At 42.6% G+C, this 22,220-nt stretch overlaps 1 protein-coding gene across 3 annotated transcripts in view; it reads right to left on the bottom strand.

The window, feature by feature from the left end:
- col18a1a (collagen type XVIII alpha 1 chain a) overlaps positions 1-22,220 on the bottom strand; it is a 291,702-nt gene that overhangs the window by 83,210 nt on the left and 186,272 nt on the right. For all 3 annotated transcript variants that reach the window (XM_063051689.1, XM_063051687.1, XM_063051688.1), the window contains 2 exons: positions 21,809-21,886; positions 6,322-6,366 (listed from right to left, as the gene is read on the bottom strand). In XM_063051689.1, coding sequence (XP_062907759.1) covers positions 6,322-6,366; positions 21,809-21,886 — 123 coding nt within the window. The remainder of the gene's footprint in view (positions 1-6,321; positions 6,367-21,808; positions 21,887-22,220) is intronic.

The raw sequence follows: 22,220 nt of genomic DNA, 5'->3' as shown, positions 1-22,220 counted from the left end.
GTTCTTCCCCTCACTGATGTATTTTTTGCAATATTGGCTGGAGGACAGACACTTAGCAAGGGTGACTTGTTTCAAGCATATTTGCAGATGCATATGGAGCCAGAGTCACAGGAGCTGTGGACCATAGTGACTTACAAAGGAGGTTCAGGAACTGAAGGCTTCCGTTTGGTGACAACTAGGCTCCCACAATTTTTCAGCGAGCAATGGACAGGGGTGCAATGCTATTAGTGTGAGCATCTACAAAACTTGGATACTTCACTACAAAGACTCAAGGAAAAGTGGCTAAGGGTCCAGAAAGGCACGTGTGAGTTCTTTTGACCTTTGATTGAATACTTGGGCCATGTGATTGACAAGGCACCATCAAAGGTGAAGGAAATTATGGAAGTTCCATCACTACAGAATCAAAGTCAATTAGGATCTTTCTTAGGACTAGTAGCATACTACATAAAGTTTGTTCCTAACCAAGCTAGCATGCTGAAACCACTTCATGAGCTTTTAAATAAATCTATACACTGGCAGTGGACAGATCACTGTGAAGGGGCTTTTAAAAAGGCCATAACAGCTTTGTCATAATCCAAAACGCTCACTCACTTCAACCCGTTGTTGCCCATGCAGTTGGTGTGTGACGCATCACCCTATGGTGTAGGGGCAGTTATCTCACGCATCATGCCATGGGGTTAACGGCGTCCAACCGCGCTCGTATCGAGGACATTAAGCGAGGCAGAAAATTACTATGCCCAGATTGAGCAGGAAGCACTGGCAATTGCCTTTGCAGAAGAAATTCCATCAATTCCTCTTTAGCTGACTATTTACACTACAGACAGATCATTACCCCTTGATGTCAATTGTTGGTCCTTCCCTGGCTCCAAGTCAATCGCAATGTAGGTCTGAGTACCATTAGAAAGCTGATGGACTATCCAGACTTCCCTTAGCTGGTACAGTTCCAGAGCCATCCCTGAAAGAGATCCTTTACTTCATGGAAGAAACCTACACCTCTGATCACTGCAGCACAAGTCCGGAAGCACACACATACTGACCCCGTTCTTTCTAAAGTGGTGGACATGGTAACTCATGATTGGAAAGGACACCAACCACAGAATTGAAACCTTATCAGGCTTGACAGAAGGAGTTACTCGACCAAGCAGGATGCTTACTATGGAGCTACTGTGTTATCATTCCTCCACCATTCAGAAAACAAGTGCTTGACAAGCCACACGCAGGACACTATAGCACAGTGCGTAGGAAATGCATCGCACACAGCTACTTCTGGTGGCCAAGGCTGGATGTAACCATTAAAGAGAAGGCCAAAGCATGTCCACATTGTCAGCGAGTGAGAAGTGTTCCTCAACTTGCTCCTTTGCATCCATGGGAATGGCCTGAAGAACCATGGGCAGATGATTCACATAGATTTTGCAGGACCTGCCAAGGGCACATGTTCTTGTTCATAGTGGACACACACAGCAAATGGGCCAAAGTCGTCATCATGAAGAGCACTACATCTGAAGAATGCATTGAGGAGCTACGTTCTATTTTTAGCTGTTTTGGGCTTCCCCAACAGCTTGTAAGTGATAATGGGCCACAACTCCTGTCTGAAGAGTTCAAGACATTTATAGTTGCAAATGCTGTTCAGCACATCAAGTTGGCACCGCATCACCCAGCCTTGCTGAACGATTTGTACAAACAATGAAACAAGCGCTCATGTCTTCAGTGGGAAGTGGATCTCTCAACCAGCATCTCAGCACCTTCTCACTGACATACCACAACACACCTCACACCACCACCAAAATGGCTCCAGCCACCGCAGGAATGAAAAGAGCTCGACCAGCTTAGACCCCCAATCACAAGATAGATTGTTCTAAATGAACAGAAAACCCAAGCTGAGGGACGTGCCAAAGCACAGTATGCAGTTTCACAGCAGGAGAGAGAGTACTTGCCCAGAACTACATCTCTGGAACAAAGTGGATACCTGCAACGGTGTTGGCACAAACTGGCCGTGTGACGTACACAGTGGAAGCTAGTAACCACAACATCTGCAGAAGGCATGTTGATCAGCTGTTTTCCATTTCTGAGGCTATAGAAAACCAACACAAACTGACCAATCCTGATCCAGTTGTAGAAATGGGACAGGATTCTGAGAAAAAACAGAACCTCTGTTAAGATCTAATGACACCGCCAGTGCTCCCCCATCACCTCTGCTTTCTGAGGTGCCCCTGAAAATGGGTCAAGATCTATACATACACCTCCAAGAGATAAAATGACTTTGGCATTATCCCCAGATCATCGGTACCCTCACAGGAACAGGCAGATTGAATCTTTAGTTTAGTGACTAGCTCTCAGCACATGGGGCAGAATAATCCCCAGAGTTGTATCTGGGAATAGAGACAGGCTATCCTCTATACCAAGTTTAGAAAAAAATGTTGTTTGTTGTTGGTTGAATTTGATGATTACTACATTGAATGTTAATAGTTCAGTAACTGGTCGGTGTATGGGAAGGGGGAGAAACCTTTAAAATAAGGGGGGAAGGGATATGATATATATTCATGTATATTTTGACCGCTGCTGTTGAGCTTCCCTGTGTATTATGTACTGAACGCAATATGAGAGGCCATTCTGGGTGGATGAATTACAAGTAAAATTAACACTGCATTTCTGTTCCTCACCTCTCCGTCTCTTATGCGTGTTATTCACGGCCACCCGGCTACCCAGTACCACAAACATGAGACAAATGATGCATTTCACCGTGCATTTTCATGTTTCAGTAGACATGTGACAAATACAACTAATTTTTAATCTTTAAATCACCCTCAGTGTGAGTGTGCGTGGTAGCATCAGGAGGAGAGTGCAGTGGGAAAGTTGATGGAAATGTAGGAAAAATAGGTTCTGGAAGAATGGGGTTGTCTATATTGCTCTGAGGGGCTAGCATGGCCACAATGGTCTGAATGGCCTCCTTCCATGCTGTAAGCAAGTATGAACAAAAAACCACTGTGGTATTCTTCAACTGCAGTTGCCATTGTGAGGAAGGTAATCCAGCAACTAATTTACACCCAGCAAGACTCCACAAAAGGCATTCAAGGGCCATGAGCCGGCGTGTGTTCCTGAAATTGTCTGAGGGACAAGCGTCAGCCAGAGGGGCCTGGGGTACCTCCCCATCATCACTGAGGCAGGAGTTATTCTCACCTCTCCAAGGTGTTTAACATTTCCGCTGCATCGGTGATGGTACAGCCAATGCACTGGGAGCCAGCCCAGAGTGCAAGTGCCCCTCCCACCCCCATTTGGAGAGGTGAATCTAACCCTGGAACTCTACCCCAGAGACCAGAGAACCCTGGCCGTCCAAACCCTACCTCACCTCCTTCGTTCAAAGCAATTTGGGACATTCTGAGCTTGTAAAGAAAATGAGTACAATTTTACTTATTTCCTTGCTTTGGAAAGTTGTAAAGAAAAGTTGGTGGATGTGACAAGTACACTGGCAATCCACCCTATTGATCTCTGAGTTCCCACAAAACACCTACAAGAAATCTAGGATTAATATGGATAGTTTATAGAAGTAATTTGCCGGGGAATTTAAGGAAGTAGTTCTGCATTCCCCTCCCCCAATCTCTTCCTTGCCTCGTTAAACAACTTGCCCCATTCACCATAAACTGAGGTGAGGAGGAGGGAGATGATTCAGCTGGGTCTGGATCATTGACTGCAGCCAAGGACCAGTCTGCGGTCCGTAGCGATGCACCTGCACGATTAATAACCTACCGAGCTCTGCTCAGAAGATGGGGGTAACTCCATTGAAACCTACCGAATGTTGAAAGGCTGCGATAGGGTGGATGTGGAGAGGTGGTTTCCTGTGGTGGGAGAGTCTCAGACCAGAGGGCACAGCCTCAGAATAACGGGGCTCCCTTTTAGAACGGAGATGAGGCAGAAATTCTTTAGCCAGAGAGTGAAGAATCTGTGGAATTTGATGCCAGAGCTGCCTGTGGAGGCCAGGCCATTGGGTATATTTAAGGCAGATTGGTCAGGGCATGAAGGGATACAGGGAGAAGGCAGGAGATTGGGGCTGAGAAGGACAATGAAATGGCAGATCAGATTCAATGGGCCAAATGGCCTAATTCTGCTCCTATATCTTATGACCTTAAACTGCAGAGTGGGTGGGTGAATGTCAGTGTGAGTTTGTACCTCAGGAGAAGGACAGAGAGGAGGTGGAAGCAAGAAAAGTATTACGGATTAAAAAAAACTTTGGTCGCCTCTGTCATCGTATTGCCTTATCTAAAAACAATGTTTCCAAAGAGTGTAATCTCATTCAGCACACTAACCACTATGCACACTGTAATACAGCACAAACATCAGCATCTTGTTCTTGGTCACATTTCATAGTTTGCACAGCGGACCGAGGATACATTTCCGGCCTTCTTTCTCTCTGGTTGGTGGGATCTTGCACTGCCAAAATGGCTGTCACGTGTCTTTATAACACAGTGGGATGTCACGGGAGGGTTAAGGGCATTGGGACGTCTGGAAGCTGGAACAGACATCAGGATGTTCATGGAACCCAATGGCTGCAAAGATCCTAATATTCAGTAGGGTGCTTGCTGGGGAGGGGACACAGAACGAGACAGGAAGGACAGGGTTAAAAATTCTTCCTTCCGCCACCCCCTCCTCCACCCAACCAGCACTTCCAAAGAACACAGTGTGTCGTCTGGTGAGTCTGTGCCTTCCACTGCGGGGAAAATACTGAAGAGAATTACAGCCCTCAGTCCTCAACCAATCCAAGAAGAACGGCGGAAGGAGCAAAGAACAGACAGGCAGCCCAGCACACAGTTCAAGAGCAGTCTAGGGCACTGTAAGTGAGCCAGCAACTCTCCACAGGCTCATTCTTTCAGTCAAGCAAACCACATGTTCCATACAATGGCAAAAGTGATTGTGAAGAACAGTACAGATCCAGACTGTTCAAACTGTTGAATCTGGAGACGGGATTAAGAAATTAACTTTATTTGTCGCATGTACACTGAAACATTGAAACAGAAAGTGAAATGTGCCTTTTGCCTCAAATCAAATCAGTGAGGATTGTGCTAGGCAGCCTGCAAGATTCACCGCAGTTCTGGTGCCAACATCATATGCCCACAGCTCACTAACCATAAAGGTACATCTCTGGACTGCGGGGGGAAGCTGGGGCACGTCGAGGAGACTCACGTGGTCATGTGGAGAACATACAGACAGTGGCGGGAATTGAATCCTGATCTGTGATCGCTGCAAAGCAATGCACTAACCACTACACTACCATGCATCATGTTGTAGATTAAGCTTCAGAGAGTAGGGGCATTTCATAGATTCTGCCCAGTTTAGCAAAGAACACACTCTGAGAGCTTGGAAAGAGGTTCACTGGGCCAGGCTCCTAGACTCTAGGTTTAGGAGCAGGAACCCCCATAAGTACAAAGGCAGGAGTGAATTACATTGACATCTGGATAATAGCTCATAATTCCAACAATGCAGAAGGAAGGAATGATGATCTTGGAACCAGGGCAGGCAAGAAGTTGGGAGAATGGTCAACACTCGATCAAAGCATAGGCTTTGATACTTTAGTTCACTATAGGTGGAAAAGTGAGGAAGTTTCCAAGGGTAGAATTATTTATGGTGACAAGGTACCAGGGAAGAGTGTCCAGGAAGAGATGAGGGCAAGGAGATTTCACAGGTGGGTATGGGGAACTTGGAGAGCCGGTTAACATAGAATGTTCTGGAAGTTGGGAGCCAGCTGGCAAGGGCATTAAAGTGAGAGTAAATTGAGATTTGGATAGGTTTTGACTAGCCTGAAGGATGATTAGTGGGACGTGTCTGTAGGAGGTTAAGATGACATTGCTGAGGATCCAGGTGGCAGAGGGGGTGAAGCAGGAGCCAGGTCTGGTGGAAGAGGAGTGTGGGCAACACTGTGAGCTCACGACACCAGAGAGCCACACACAGTCCTGACCTCAGGTCCTGGCAGTGCGCATTCTCCCTTTGTTTCACCTGCTTTCCCTCTGGCCGCATCCCTAAGACATGCGGGTTGGTAGGGCACTGTGAATTGCCCCTTGTGCAAAGGTGAGCGGTAGAATCTGGTGGGAGTTGATGGGGATACGGGGAGAATTTTTAAAAAATAGGATCAGTGTTGGATTTGTGTCAATGGGTGCAGTGGACAGCAGAGACTGAGTGGGCCAAAGGGTCTGTTTCTGTGCTATAGGTTTAGCATATGATGGAATATTTCCCCTTGGGGGCAGAACTGAATTGGCCACGAGCTGGAGACTTTCCCAAGGGGTAACTCTGCTCTTCTACTGCAACGTAACCTCGCCAATTTTTCCTGCTTACCGTTTGAATCCCTCTTCTGTATCCACTCCCAAATTCTCCAGAAGCCTGCAGAACAGAAAGACACAAATTACTATCAAAGCTGGTTCAACTCGACTGAAGTTGAGTCCCACCGCATGAATAAAATTGCCATTAAACTTCTCAGCAAACAACAACCAGGATGACAACTGATGCAAGTTTTGGGAAATTTGAGTCAGTTCACATGAACCATGGCAAGTGACTTACCCAATTCTCAGGAGCTCGAACCTTAAAAGGACTTAAAAATTCCCAATTGAAAATGTGTAGTGAAAGAAATTAAAAGAATAAGAGGATGGAATTTGGGACCTCTAGCGGACTAGTTGCTTATTTGTTGATGGGCTGTAAACAAGGCAGGTGGCTGAATGCTGTCACAAAACACTGCAGATGCTGGAATCTGGAGGAAAAGGGATGATAGACATTTTGGGTCGAGGCACTGCATTAAAGGTACGGGAGTATAGAGGGGAGATAGCCATTTTAAAGGGTTGAGAAGGAGGGGTGGCAGGTGGGGAGCGGTTGATGGGCAGATGGACCCAGGGAGGTTCCTGACTGACCCTTTCTTGCCCGGAAGGTTGGAAATCGACCTGTAACATTAATTTTTTTCCCCCATACGGTTGCTGCCTGACTTGCTGAGACCTTCATTATCTTCTGTTCTTACTAACTCCTGACCCGTGTGGTAGTTGTGTGTGGCCACATTATTGTCTGCCTCGTCCATTCACTGTAATCTCCTCTCAAAATAAAATCCATTCTCCAATCCTATCACAATTGTTGCAAAACCAAGAGATTATGAGCCAGACTAAATGTTTGTGAGGAATTAGGATTGTTATACACAGAGACAGTTAGTTCTTATTTGTAAATATTAATGTTGGAACTCATGATATCAGTTATTTGACATTTCTGGAAAGACATAATATTCTGTCTAGCTTACAACATAAATCTTTTCCGTGAAATGCCAAACCAATTCAAAACAATGAGGTACAGCCTGTTCTTAAAGTACTCTTCACTTTCCTCAGGCCTAGTACCACCAAGACTTTACAGGCTCCCTAAGATACATAAGGAGGTTTCCTCCCTGAGGCCTACCATCAGTAGGATAGATTCTCTGATGTACCACCTCCCTAAGCAGCTAACGACCATACTGTCTCCCTTTGTTGGGGGCTGTGAGCATCACATCACAAATTCAACCGACTTCGTAAAAACGATAACCAACGTCCAGCTGACCCCGGAGGACGTAATAGTCAGTTTCGACGTAGTGTCCTTGTTCCCGAGAGTTCCCATTAAGGACAGCTCGGTCCTCCTGCAGTCAAGGTTTGATAAGGGTGCCATTGATCCTTTTGAACACACCCTTACATTGACATACTCCCTCTATTTGGGGAGCCACAATGAACAATCAGATCACCCTTTTCACCGGCTATTAGTAATTTCTATAAGGAGGACTTTGAGGAGAGGGCTCTGAGCTCTTCACCCTTACTCCCCAAATACTTCTTCACACGCATCGATGACACCTTTGTAGTGTGGCCTCATGGACTCCAGGCACTCCAACAGTTCCACTGAGCAGCACACATCCAAACATTCAGTTTACCATGGAGATGGAGAAGAGTGGTTGCCTCCCATACCTGGACATTCTAACATGACAGAAACCGGGTGGTAGCCTCAGACATGGCGTCTATCAGAAACCCACTCTCACGGACATATGCCTCAACAATAAAAGCCACCATCACGCCTCCCAATGTAGAGAGGTTCTTTCTACTTCGGTGAACCATGCGAAAATTATTTTGGATCCGAAGAGTTTCAATGAGGAAATAACGCACTACATTCCTACAGAATGGCTACAAGGTGAAGGAATTCAATTGGGCCCTTAAAAGGACCGATGGAAAAACCAGGAAACCTATCAACAAAGAGGAACCAGTCATGACTGCCTGTCTTCCCTATACTCCCACGGTTTCTGGAAGGATTGCCTGAATCCTGAAGAAACACCAGATTAATGCCATCCACAAACCCATTGGGAAGCTCAAATCCTAACTTCTGTGGGTCAAAGACCCGAGACTCAGAGTGGCTAGAGTTTAGAGACATCCCTGTGAATGCAGAACTGCGTTTATCGGCCAGAGAGGTCACAGGGCGGAATCCCGCAATAAGGAGCACAGGAGGTGTATCTGTTTGTGCTACCCAGAGAAATCGGCAGTAGCAGAACATTGTATTTGCAATGGCTATGGGATTGATTTTGACAGCACAAAAATACTGTGTCACACCAGTGGCTTTTGGAACTGCCTGGTGAAAAAAACCATTGAAATAAAACTAGAGGAAAAGAACTTTAACAAAGACAAAGCTCTCGCTCAAAGTAAGAACTGGAATTTGATTGTAAACAAGGTGGGACAGCGGAAAACTGATTGGATGAGGACTAACCAATCAAGAGGGATGGACAATGGGGGTATCAATACCACCAGACTGGACTTGACCAGGCATTATCCCTGATGAAGATGGCCGAGTTTGTGATCGAAACGTCAGTTAGAATCAACACCTGTACCCAGCTGGAAGCCCAAGAAGAGTGTATTTGTACTCTCCCTGATTTCACTGGTGGGCGCCCTTCCAAGTTTCAGCCATACTCAGAGCAGAGTATACAAATGTCATCCAAAGATGAAAGATATGAATCCTGTTCCTCTTATACCTTCAAAACGAATGGAGACCAATACCTAACTAGAAAGTGGGCCATCTTCAAATCACACAATACCTCAGCTTAGATAAATGTCAACACAAGAGATACTGCAGATGTTGGAAATCCAGAGTAACACACACAAAATGCTGGAGGAACTCAAAAGGTCAGGCAGCATCTATGGAGAGGAATAAACAGTTGATATTTCGGGTTGAGACCCTTTCACGGGACTGGAAAGAAGCCAGATAGGGTGGGGGGAGGGGCGATGAACGGGGAAGAAGTATAAGTTTGCAACTGATAGGTGGTCAGATGAGGGGGAAGGTAGGTGGGTGGGGGAGGGGGAATGAAGTGAGAAGCTGGGAAGTAAAGTGCTGAAGGAGGAGGAGTCTGAGAGGAGAAGAATATTGGACAATGGCAGAAGGAAGGGAGAAGGGGCTCCAGAGAGAGGTGAGAGGCAGGTAAGAGGAGAAGGGGTGACAGGGGAGCCAGAATAGGGAATGGAAAAAGGGAGTAGGGGGAGGGGGCCGAAGTTAGGGCAAGTTAGAGAAATGGAGTCAGGTTGGAGGCTACCCGGATGGAATATGAGATGTTGCTCCTCCACCCTGACAGTGGTCTCATCACAGCCGTAGGGGAGGCCGTGGATCTTCATGTCGGAATGGGAATGGGGAGTGGAATTAAAACGGTTAGCCACCGGGAAATCCTGCCTCTTGCAGAGGGAGCGAACATAAACATCACCATTACTGTGTCATCACTGAAGTCGGAATGTTGGCACTCTCCACCTAACATAACTGGGGAGCTGGCCTCATCCCAAGAGTGCAGTGTATAAAGGAAGGCACTCGGAAGGCAACTGGTGAAAGGGAACAAATTCAAGCCTGCTCATTCAAAGATTAATTTATTACAGGCATTTACAGGCAGAAACACCACAGAATTTACAAAAAGATACATATTATCAAAGACTGACAAACAACCAATGTGCAAACAAAAATTAAAACTGAGAAGATGGATTGTAAAGAGTCCTTTAAAACGATGATACGTCCAACTTAATTAATTTTACTGAAAAATCTCAGTAAAATACCCAAGATGGATTTGGTAAATATAATCTGACCGTATGTTCATATTGATTCAGACCTGGGTATGAATGATTTCTCAACTGTGAGGACATAGCTACTTGCTCATAGATGGCCAGTGGCCCTGCCTGTTCACATCGGACTGAAGAGTTTAGGGTGGATCCTGTGAGCCAGTGGGTTTATGGTGGGGCCTGTGAGCCAGTGGGTTTAGGGTGGGGCCTGTGAGCCAGTGGGTTTAGGGAGGGGCCTGTGAGCCAGTGGGTTTAGGGTGGGGCCTGTGAGCCAGTGGGTTTAGGGAGGGGCCTGTGAGCCTGTGGGTTTAGGGAGGAGCCTGTGGGTTTAGGGTGGGGCCTGTGAGTCGGTGGGAAATGCAGATGCTTCCGAGGCTGCAAAACCCCATCCATATGAATAAGCATGTGAGACCGGCTGGATGGATGGGATGAATTCGTCAGCTGCTGAGTGGCTTCAGGGACCTTCCGCTGGGTGCGATCAGAGTGTCTCCACGTGTATTCACCCACCATCCATCATTTGGCAACGCTTGGGGTCTGGGCCAGTCTGAGGAGACACACTCACTCACTGAGTCAGTGAAGCCTCTCTTCCTGTTGCTGTCACCCTCTCCCACATACTCTTGTTCATTTCTGACTTACAAACAGTTCAGGTTATGAATGGTTCCCCGTCATAGTTCAGGGACTGCCTGTGGTGATTGCCTACACTGCATAAATCCAAACTTTTAACTTTACCTTTAAAAAAAAATCACCTTTATTTGTCACCTGTACATTGAAGCATGGATGATTCACACCTTCTGAGGATTCACTGGGCAACCCGCAGGCGTCGTCACACGCCCTGCAGCTACCTAGCATGCTCATCCATTTGTCTTTGGAATGTGGAAGGGAAGCCAAGCACCCAGAGGAAATCCACGTGGTCACGGGGTGAATGTGCAAACTCCTTACAGAATGAAACCCCAACCTTACCTGGGGCACGGTAAAAGCATTACTCTGGCTGCTGTGCTGCCCTGGCTGGGGTTCGAGGAAGCCTCAGAAACTGCTGTGATTTTTACCTTTACTGACTGTCTGGATGGGTCTACCCCAACTTTGAACAGCTGACCACGCACGACAGGCCATCTGATCCGAACCAGGACCCTGCGGCCATACGGATGGACCAGGTACAATGCCGAGCCCTCCTCCCTCAATGCTGTCTTCACAGAGCCCGTCCCCTCCCCCACGACTTCCCTTCCATCGACAAACCCATGCAATCGCTGCTCAGCCTTTCCGACCTGCCCTGTGAGGCCCACTTCAAAATTCTCACGTTCACTCACGTTTCAAGTTGTAATTCAAATAAAGGAGCTTGCAATCTGTCCTGTTGCGGTAGATGGCGATTCTGGGAAACCTGGACGCGGTCGGCGGGGAGTGGGGTGGAGGGAGGAAAGGGTAATGTGTAAATGCGTGCAACAGGCCTCACCCTCAGGGTGAAGGTGGGCGGCGGTTCTGTGCTGATGTGAGAAACACAGCTGGAACCAGAAACTTGGCAGCACGAAGCATCACTTGGGAATGTGCTCTAATCAGAATCAGAGCTCAAACACTCACTTAAAGAACACAACGTAGCATGTGATTTACTTAGAAGAGACAAGTTAAGTTCTCACCAAGTGTTTGATACACCATTCATTAACCACGCGGTGCCCAGCATCACGCTAGTGTTCCTTTCTTTTTGCTCAATGCTTCTTTAGAGATTTGAACTTACTTTAGCATCCAGGACTTGAGATGTAAAAGGTAAAACGGCAAAGGAGGCAGAGGGGAGCTCCACGTTAGAGCTCAGTGGTAAACCCAGAGTAAGGTTAAGGGTGAAGATTATACAGGACAACCCAATCCCTTCCACTGTGTCAGCGCAAGACCAGAGCAGATATTATATACGGTAGCACAACGCTAACCCTGGCAGTGTGCTGGACCTTAAAATGAAACCAGGATCTTGTCCAGGTAAGGTGCTGAGAATGGAGCCTAATATTACACAGGGCACCACTAATCCGATCCATTGTTTCAGGGCCATATTGGGGCTGGATATTATAGAGAGCTTCACTGGGGCCTACTTAAAAATTCTCTTTCATTCAGGTTAAATGTTGTAACATCAGGGTCAGACTAATACAGGATATTAGAGAGAGCATCACTCTGTATCAGAGCCAGACCAGATGCAGAAAACGCAGAGAGGGAAGTGTGATAGAGCCATATGGCCCATCAGCTACTGGGCGTGGCTGATTTTTGCCACATTTTCCTGTTAGCTCAAGATCAAATAATTACCTGCATCCAAAAGGCTTCCAGTATTTACCACACTGAGTGACTGAGAACTGATCCTTCACAGGGTCTTGTCAGGTGAAGTCAAAAACATTTCCCAAGACAAAGAAATGTCCCCTCATCTCCGTCCTGAATAGCTGACCCCTTATTATGAGATGGCGGCCCCTCATTCCAGACACCCCAGCCGAGGGAAACATCAGCCTATGTCTGGCCTGTCAATCTCCACCTGAATTTTGTGCGCTTCAATGTTATTCTTCTAAGCAGCAGAGGGACAAAATTGGTTTGCATGATCTCTCCTGACAACATGAACAAGCTATCCAGGAATCAATCTGGCCCAGCTTTATGCAGTCTCTCTGTTACAACTACATCTAACCCAAGGTATGGTGACCAGAACATGGACACAAAATTCCAACTCCTACAATAATTATAGCAAAATATTAAAAAGCACTTGAATTGGCAAGGCAGATGGATACTCGATGGTCGCATGTTCGAAACGGGCTGAAGGACCCGTTTTTTTGTGTGGCTTATTCTATCTGCCATATTCTCATCCATCCCAAAATCCCAAAGAAGCCCCCTGTGTGTCTTTCTCATACTGCCAGTCAGATATGGTGTGGTTTGTCATTGACACAGGGTGGAAACAGCTGGGGCCCCACTTGCTCATAGCCGCCCAACCCAAAAGTGACCCGTTTACTCCTGCACTGTCTCTGTGTGTTCACCGCTGCATAATGCAGGGCAGTTTACTGTCCCCAATCCCACATTCCCTCATTTTGTTTGACAATTCCCATTACGTCCCCAGGGCAGTGTAGCGGTTAGCATGAGACTACTATAGCTTGGGGCTTTCTGGAGTTCAACTGTAAGGAGTCTCTTTACGTCCTCTCTGTGGAACGTGTGGGTTTTCCCCGGGTGCTTCACTTTCCACACCGGGTAGGCTAACCGGTCATTGTAAATAATGCCACGTTTAGGTAAACAGGGTCGCTGGGGCTGCGAGGCTCGAAGGGCTGGAAGAGCCTATTCCGCAAAGCATCTCTAAATAAATTCCCAAAAACCTCACCGAGGGCCTCTGAAACCGCTACACCCACAAGTCACTCTTTTTCACGTTGCTGGGCTACAACTTCAGACAAAACTCAACAGTTAAACAGGATGTCCCTTCCATAAATTCTCATTGACTCTGACTACTTATTTAATAATAGATTTCAGCAGCTTCCCTGCTACAGACCTTAGGCTAACTGCTCCATCCTTTCTAAAGCTGTGGAATGATATTTGAGACCTTCCAGTCTGTGCGAACCATTCTGGAATCTGCAGAAATTAGGTAGAAGACAACTTGTGTGGTCCATTATCTTCTCTTTCTAGGATATAGATCATCAGGTCCTGAGAAATTAAGAGACTTTCAAGCTCATTACTTTCTTCACTTCTGTTACTTTACTAATGTTAATTTCTTCCAGCTCCTCAGTTACTTTGTACCAGTCACTTCCCATTATATCGAAGACGTTTTCTGTTATTTTTCAAGAGAACACGCACAAATTACTTATTTAGGTTCCCTGTCTTTTCTTTAACCCTGCATAGAACTTCTCCTATCTCAGTTTATAAGGGACTCATACTTGTTAATCGTTCCCTTGTTATGAAGCCATAGAAACTTGAACAGTTTGCTTTTCTGTTTCTCACGAACTATGTTCCCTCTAAGCTGTGCGTGTCTGCGCGCGCACACACGTTTTTCAACCAGCACACAAAGGAAATTAACGTGTGCACAAAAGGTTAGTTACCTAAAATAATGTAGTAATTAATAATTATACTTATTGAAAATAATCTTTTAGCTCAATGTTTCTGTTAACTAGTTAGTCGGTTTTTCAAATACCACAATGCATGTCACTAATTTACGTCACCTCACCTTACCTGTTCCGGTTTGTACAGCTGCATCATGGCGACAGCCATCTTTGGCGGACAGTGTTCATATTGCAAAGTTTACAAAGGTCTGTTTCAAATCCTGTAGGTGGCTAAGTTTTTATTGAAAAAATATTGATTCACTATGTCGAATTCAAAAGAAGCAAAGGGTGTGAAGCGCAAAAAAACTGCAAGTTTGTTTAAAGTTGAATGGTTTAACAAAATAGTAGAAACTGCTACACCGAAAGCTCATGCGGTCATGAACGTTCAGCTACGAAAAATATTTATGTATGATTCAGAAACTGGAGTTATCTGTTTGTATTGTCGTGATGCGAAAGTTGCTGGAGAATTTGCTAGTGGAAGGAAGTGGGATGATATTTAGAAACTTGACTTTTTGAAGCGTCATTTTGGCAAGTAAATCACATTTGGACGGTGTACAAAAGCTCAGGCAACAGAACCCGTCATTACCCGTTACAGGAGTGCTACGCATGTTATGGTTGAGTGCAGATGAGCAAGAGCGAAAATGATCAAACCCAGAGGAGATCAAAGTTCTTATTGACAGTGTGTTGTTAGCTGTTAAAATGAATAACTTTACATTCAGTTCAACACATTAATGTTATTTTGTTGTTATTCTGTGCAGATTTAGGTCAAATATTTTGTAAACCTACATAACTGTGCCATGTGTGCATTCAGTGCACACATACTTCTGTCACAGGAAAAAAATATGCACATCATAAGATTTTTGTGCACACTGACTACTAAAAAAATTAGAGGGAACATTGCTCACTAAGTTATTACCTTTAGGACCAGAACCATATATTAAACAGCAAGCGCAAATCCTTCTAATAAGAAGCCCAGAGACAGAATTTATGCAGTACCACTATCACTAGAACTGCATCAGACTTAACCTGTAGTTGGAAATCCACAGGAAACATTAATGCTACTTGTAGGTCAAAGTCAAAGTAAATGTATCATCAAAATATGTATATTTTCACCATATATTACCTTGAAATTCATTTATAGGAAAATAAATACAATAGAATTTACAAAAGGCTACAGATAAGCAAAGACTGACAAACAACCTGTACACAAATGAGGGCAATCAGTGCAAATAAGTAAATAATACTGAGTGAATGAGTTGTTGAGTCCTTGAAAGCGACTGTAGGCTGTGGAATCAGTTCAGAGTTGAGGTGAGTGAAGTTATCCACCCTGGTTCAGGATGTTTAGAGGTACAGCTGTCACTGGACTGGGTGGTGCAGGACTGAGCTAAGGCTCTTAAACCAATGGTGGTAGCAGCAAGAGAGTGGAACCTGGGTGGTGCTGAGGGGGTGGGGAGTCTGAGCTTGCAGGCGGAGCCAGACCTGAGTCAGATATTATAGGGGGACTTCCGGTAGCGCTCATGGAGTGAAGTTGTGTTCTTGACTCGCTCCATTACCTCTGAGTTTTTCTTCTTATGATCAGCTATATTTTAATTAACCATTAAGGCATCGACTTTTACAATATTTTGAAATAAATTGGGCTCTTTGATAATCGGATGCTTTTAAGGTCTGCTATGTCTAAGAATGGAAAAAACAGGAAGGACGGCAAACCTCCGGTTAGACCGAAAGGTACCGATTTTCCTCCGACTGAACCACCGGTGACTTTGAAAGCTATATCGGATCTAATTCAAAGGGAAATTTCAACCTTTATTACGGAGCTGATTCGTGCGGAAATTTCAATTAATTTCCAGAAAATTGCCGATTCAATCGATAAGATACAAACATCTATTACGGAACATCAGTCGGCTATATCTGATCTTCAAAAATCCACGCAACAACATGAACTCAAGATGGAGAAAATCGAAGAAACAATTAATGTAATGAAGAAGAAACTTGACTTTCTGACCTTTAAAAACTCTGACTTAGAATCCAGAATGCAACGGCAGAATCTTCGAATGATCGGGGTGCGTGAAGCTGTCGAATCTGATAACCTTATAAAGTATTTTTCTCAACTTTTAAAAGATGCATTTCCTACTGTATTTCCTGACCAACCACCGTTACTGGATCATGTTCACAGAGTTCCATCATACTCGTCTAAGTCAGATAAACCTCGACATGTAATCTTACGTTTTCATTACTTTCAAGACAAGGAGAAACTGTTTTGTTTCGTTCGATCTAAAGGTTACATTGATTTTTTGGATCTTAAGTTCCGATTCGTGGAGGATTTCAGCAAACCAATTCGGGATCAGCGGGTTCGTTACAGATCTGTGATGTCGGAACTCTACAAGATGGATTTAAAACCAGCACTGCTTTACCCAGCACGTCTAAGGATTCGTACGTTGGATGGAGCCCTCCAGTTTTTTGAATCTCCATCGGATGCCCAGAGTTATCTGGATCAATTTTCACCTTCAACATCTTAATGGTAATTTTTAACTATCTCCGTTTGATCGGAGGTTGTGAATTTGTCGGCCTTAATTTTTTTTTGCCTTATATGGGCAGAAAAGTTTATTTTTGATTAATTAATATTGTTGCTAAACTTTCTTTCTATCTGCGTCATTCCTTTCTTTTTCCCAGGGGATTCTGGGTGGTTATTCCCTCAGCGTCATTCTACGTATTTCCTTTGAGGCCTTAAATTTTGTAGTTTTTAAATCTACTTTTTTTTGTAGGTTTTCATAACTAGTTTATGTTAATAATTTCATTTCTTTTTTTGTTTATTCATAGGGTCTGGGGTTTGTTGTGGTTTTTTTATATTTTCTGGCTTTTTCTGTTATATTAAGTGTTTGTTTTAATTCATTTACTTTTTTTATTTTTTTACTGTTTTATAACTAGCTGATCTTTTTTATATTTACACTTTTTTTTAGGGAGCGTCTATCGGAAGTCATGGGAGTAGTTTTAGTGCTTGCTTCTTTCTGGCTGGTCTGTGTTAGATTTAGCCTTGGGGTCATGGGGTTGGGGGTGGTGGGAGGGGCTTCACGTTTTAGTTTTTTTCTTCTTGGGCTATGTATACTATTGAAGTATTGGTTGTGTTCTCCTTCCCGGTATCTCTTATTTGTTCTGTTCCCTTTCCGGGTTCGTGGGTCGAGCCTATCGTCAATCCTCCTTGTTGCGGGTTGACTTTAGGGTTTATGGAGTCTATTATTAATTTTGACTCCTGGAATACTAATGGTCTTAACCATCCTATTGAAAGGAAAAAAGTTTTTAAAGTGTTCCGGAGACTTAAAGCACAAATTTTATTTTTACAAGAGACCCATGTGCGGAGGGGGGACAGGCTACGTTTTTTTAAATTCTGGAAGGAACAACAGTTTCATTCGAACTCTAACGCTAAGATTCGAGGCGTCTCTATTTTTATAGACTCCTCAGTTACTTTTATACAACATGATATTATCTCTGATCCGAATGGTAGATTTCTACAGGTTAGTGGTCTACTATTTAATAAAAAGGTAGTTTTGGTTAATGTTTATGCTCCTAATATGGACTGTCTGGAATTTTATAAATCATTATTCAATCAGTTCCCAAATTTGAATGAGTTTTCATTGAACTGGGGCGGAGAACTTAATACCTGTTTATTTCCAGCTTTGGACTGTTCGGCTCCTCTACGGACCTTACCTAATAAATCTGCAACTTTGATTAATTCATTCCTCTCTGATTCTGGGTCGACGGGTATTTGGCGTTTTTTGCATCCTCAGGAAAAAGATTTTTCTTTTTTTCACATGTTCACCATTCCTATTCAAGAATTGATTATTTCTTTATTGACTCTCGTCTTATTTCTTCAGTGATTAAATGTGATTATGACTCTATAACCATTTTGGATCATGCTCCACTTAAGCTTTCTATTAAAATTCAGGCCAATACACAAAATAATAGACAATGGCGTTTTAATTCGCTGTTGCTTCAGGACTCGGACTTTGTTACCTTTATGAATGAACAGATTGATCTTTTTTTTACAATCAACTATACAGAGGATATTTCTGTGAACATTCTTTGGGATACTTTTAAAGCTTAGATTCGTGGTCAGATTATTTCGTATTCTGCTGCTTTGAGGAAGAAGCTGAAGCAGGAGGAGTTGGTAATTGTGGACAAGATTAAGGAAATTGATAAGGAATATGTTACAGCTCCCTCTGAGGAGTTATATAAACAAAGAACTGAACTTCAAATGGAACACAGGTTATTACTTTCGTCCTCGATTGTAAACCAATTAAAGAAAACAAGAAGTGAATTTTATGTACACAGTGACAAAATTGGCAAACTGTTGGCTAACCAATTGAAGTCTAATTATGCTAAATCTCAAATTAATCAGATTTATAATCAAAATGACCGACTGATACTTGATCATGTGGGGATTAATCAAACCTTCTTTGATTTTTATTCTTCCTTATATCAATCAGAGTCTCCTCGAGACTCTAAATATATGATTGATTTTTTAGATAACCTAGACTTCCCTGAGATTTCACAGGATATGTCTTCTATGCTAGATACTCCCATTACCACTGATGAGATTAAGAATGTTATTTCCTCTATGAACTTAGGGAAAGCTCCTGGCCCTGATGGGTTTACCGTAGAATTTTAGAAATGTTTTGCACCTTCATTAATCCCTTGGTTCTGTAGGGTTTTCGAGGCTTCATTAAAACTTGGTAAACTTCCCAAATCTTTCAATAGAGCGTCAATCTCTCTAATACTAAAGAAGGATAAAGATCCTGCTCAATGTGCATCTTATAGACCAATATCTTTATTAAATGTTGATTCTAAAATTTTTTCTAAGTTATTAGCAAACAGATTAGAAAAAGTAGTTCCTTTTATTATTTCGGAAGACCAAACAGGTTTTATTAAAGATCGTTACTCTTTTTATAACATTCGCACACTGTTAAATATTGTTTATACCCCCTCACAAAATGTTCCTGAGTGTGTTATCTCTTTAGATGCTGAGAAAGCTTTTGATAGAGTAGAATGGCCTTACTTATTTAAGGTGCTTGAAATGTTTAATTTTAGCTCAAAATTTATATCCTGGATCAAACTGTTATATCATTCTCCTGTGGCCTCGGTCCGTACTAACTCCCTAAGCTCACCTTTTTTCCCTCTTTTTCGATGTACTCGACAAGGTTGTCCTCTTAGTCCTTATATTATTTGATATTGCATTAGAACCTCCAAATATTACTGGGATAACTCGGGGCTTAAAGTCCCATAAAATATCACTCTATGCTGATGACTTACTTTTATATATTTCTAATCCTCAAAAATCCATCCCTGCTGTTTTAGAGTTATTAGCACAATTTAGTCTCTTTTCAGGTTATAAATTAAATCTTAGTAAGAGTGAACTTTTCCCGATTAATAAACAACTTCCCTTATATCATAACTTTCCGTTTAAATTGATTAAGAATTATTTTTCATATCTTGGGATTAAAATTACTTGTAAATACAAAGATTTATTTAAGATTAACTTTTTACCCTTAATTGACCATATTATTCAACTTTCATCTAAATGGTTTCCTTTATATTTAACTTTGATTGGTCGTATTAATGCAGTTAAGAGGTTTTTTCTGCCAAAATTTCTATATATATTTCAGGCTTAACCGATTTTTGTTCCAAAATCTTTTTTTGATAAAGTTGACTCAAAAATTTCTTCATTTATTTGGCAAAATAAAAACCTGAGGCTGGGTAAAATACATTTACAGAAAGCTAAGAGAGATGGAAGTTTAGCATTACCTAACTTCAGATTCTATTATTGGGCAATTAATATTCGACATATGAAATTTTGGTTACTTGACCAGGATATACTATCCATTCCTAAATGGGTAGCATTGGAATTACAATCTGTTCAGGGCTATACACTTGGCTCTACTTTAGGTTCCTCTCCTCCTTTTGATTTGAAATGCCTCAAACAGGTATCTAACCCGATAGTTAAATATACCTTACGTATCTGGTTTCAATTCAGAAAATTTTTTGATCTTAACCAATTTGGGCTAGTGATTCCTATTTTAGGTAACTATACACTTGGCTCTACTTTAGGTTCCTCTCCTCCTTTTGATTTGAAATGCCTCAAACAGGTATCTAACCCGATAGTTAAATATACCTTACGCATCTGGTTTCAATTCAGAAAATTTTTTGATCTTAACCAATTTGGGCTAGTGATTCCTATTTTAGGTAACATATTTTTTCCTCCCTCTTCTACGGATCGTACTTTTCAAATTTGGAAGACTAAGGGTATTTCACGGTTTTTGGATTTATTTTTAGATGGTTCCCTTATGTCTTTTGAACAATTATCTAATAAATATAATCTATCAAGAATACATTTTTTTAGATATCTACAAGTTAGAAATTTCCTAGGTACTATACTTTCTTCTTTTCCAATGCTTCCTCCTACATACATTTTAGATACTATAATTAACCTTAATCCATGTCAGAAAGGTGCATCGGCTATGATTTATAATATTATTATGAAACTTAGGAAAGCTCCATTTGATAAGATTAGGGTAGATTGGGAACAGGAATTGGGGTCTATCATTTCCGTGGATGACTGGGGGCAGATTTTACAATTAGTCAATACTTCCTCTATCTGTGCTAAACATTCCCTAATTCAATTTAAAGTTGTTCATAGAGCACATATGTCCAAAGATAAATTAGCTCGCTTTTATTCTCATATTAGTCCTTTTTGTGATAGATGTCCGGGGCAGATAGCCTCTTTAATTCATATGTTTTGGTCTTGTCCTACTCTGGAAACTTTTTGGAGAGACATTTTTAATATTATCTCAAAGGTATTGAATATAGATATCTCTCCTCATCCTATTACTGCTATCTTTGGACTACCTAAAATTTCCAGTAATCTTTCTCCTTCAGCTCGTAGAATGATTGCATTTCTTACTTTAATGGTGAAAAGATGTATCTTACAACATTGGAAAGAGCTTAATGCTCCAACCACCTTTTTTTGGTTTTCTCAGACGATATTATGCTTGAATTTGGAGAAAATTAGAAGCAATCTTTATGATTCCTCACTTAAATTTGAACAGACCTGGAGATCTTTTATTCAATATTTTCATTTAATTTAATTTTTTTTTCTTCTCTTTTTTGCTCCATATTTATATACCCTTCTTGTTTTTTTTTATTGTTTTTAATGGAGGTCGAGTTTGAGGACGTGATTTTAAGTTCTTTAACTCTACTTGGTTCCAAGTTAGCCCATTGCTTTGCTTTGCTTTTAGTTTAGTTGCACGGTGGGTTTTTTTTTGGGGGGGGGTTTCCTTTTCTCTATTGATATATATATATATATAAATTAGTATACTATTATGTTACCTTAGTATGTTATGTTTAAATTACATTGTTTGTATCACTTTTTTTTCTGTATTAATATCTCCTGTAATTTTATTATATTCTAACAGTGTAATAGTGCCTATATGGCTTACGTTTTTGTATACTTATTCAATAAAAAGATTTAAAAAGAAAGAAAAGAGATATTATAAAGGACAGCACCATTCTTAACCCCGTATCAGAGCAGGACTGCAGACTGTTAGTAGACAGAAAAATGGCTACGACTCAGGGGGAGCGGGAGTGTGTGCAAACATGAGAACACAGACAAGTATGAACATAATTCTGCAGCTTTCAAAGGTGGGAGACAGGAGAAAGAGCAGCTCTTACCTCCCCATCATCGTCCCCTTCACAGTAAAACTGTGCTGCTCGAGGATCTCCCTTTATCTTCAGATCTTCAATCAAACCCTGCAATAAAATGGAAGCTCTAGGTATTAGGTGATTGAAATTACTGTCTGGACAACAGACCCTTTTGTAACTATCAGTAGATTTCACAGTCCACACATCTCCATCACACAGTACACACTCACCCCAACACCACACACGCTCACCTCAAAACCACACACACACTCACCCCGACACCACACACACTCACCCTGACACCACACACACTCATCTCAAATCCACACACGCACACTCACCCCGACACCACACACACTCACCCCGACACCACACACACACACTCACCCCGACACCACACACACTCACCCCGACACCACACACACACACTCACCCCGACACC

This window comes from Mobula hypostoma, chromosome 6 (genome assembly GCF_963921235.1).
Source record: "Mobula hypostoma chromosome 6, sMobHyp1.1, whole genome shotgun sequence".
Classification (NCBI taxonomy): Eukaryota; Metazoa; Chordata; class Chondrichthyes; order Myliobatiformes; family Myliobatidae; genus Mobula; species Mobula hypostoma.
This window is presented reverse-complemented; position numbering and strand designations above follow the sequence as displayed.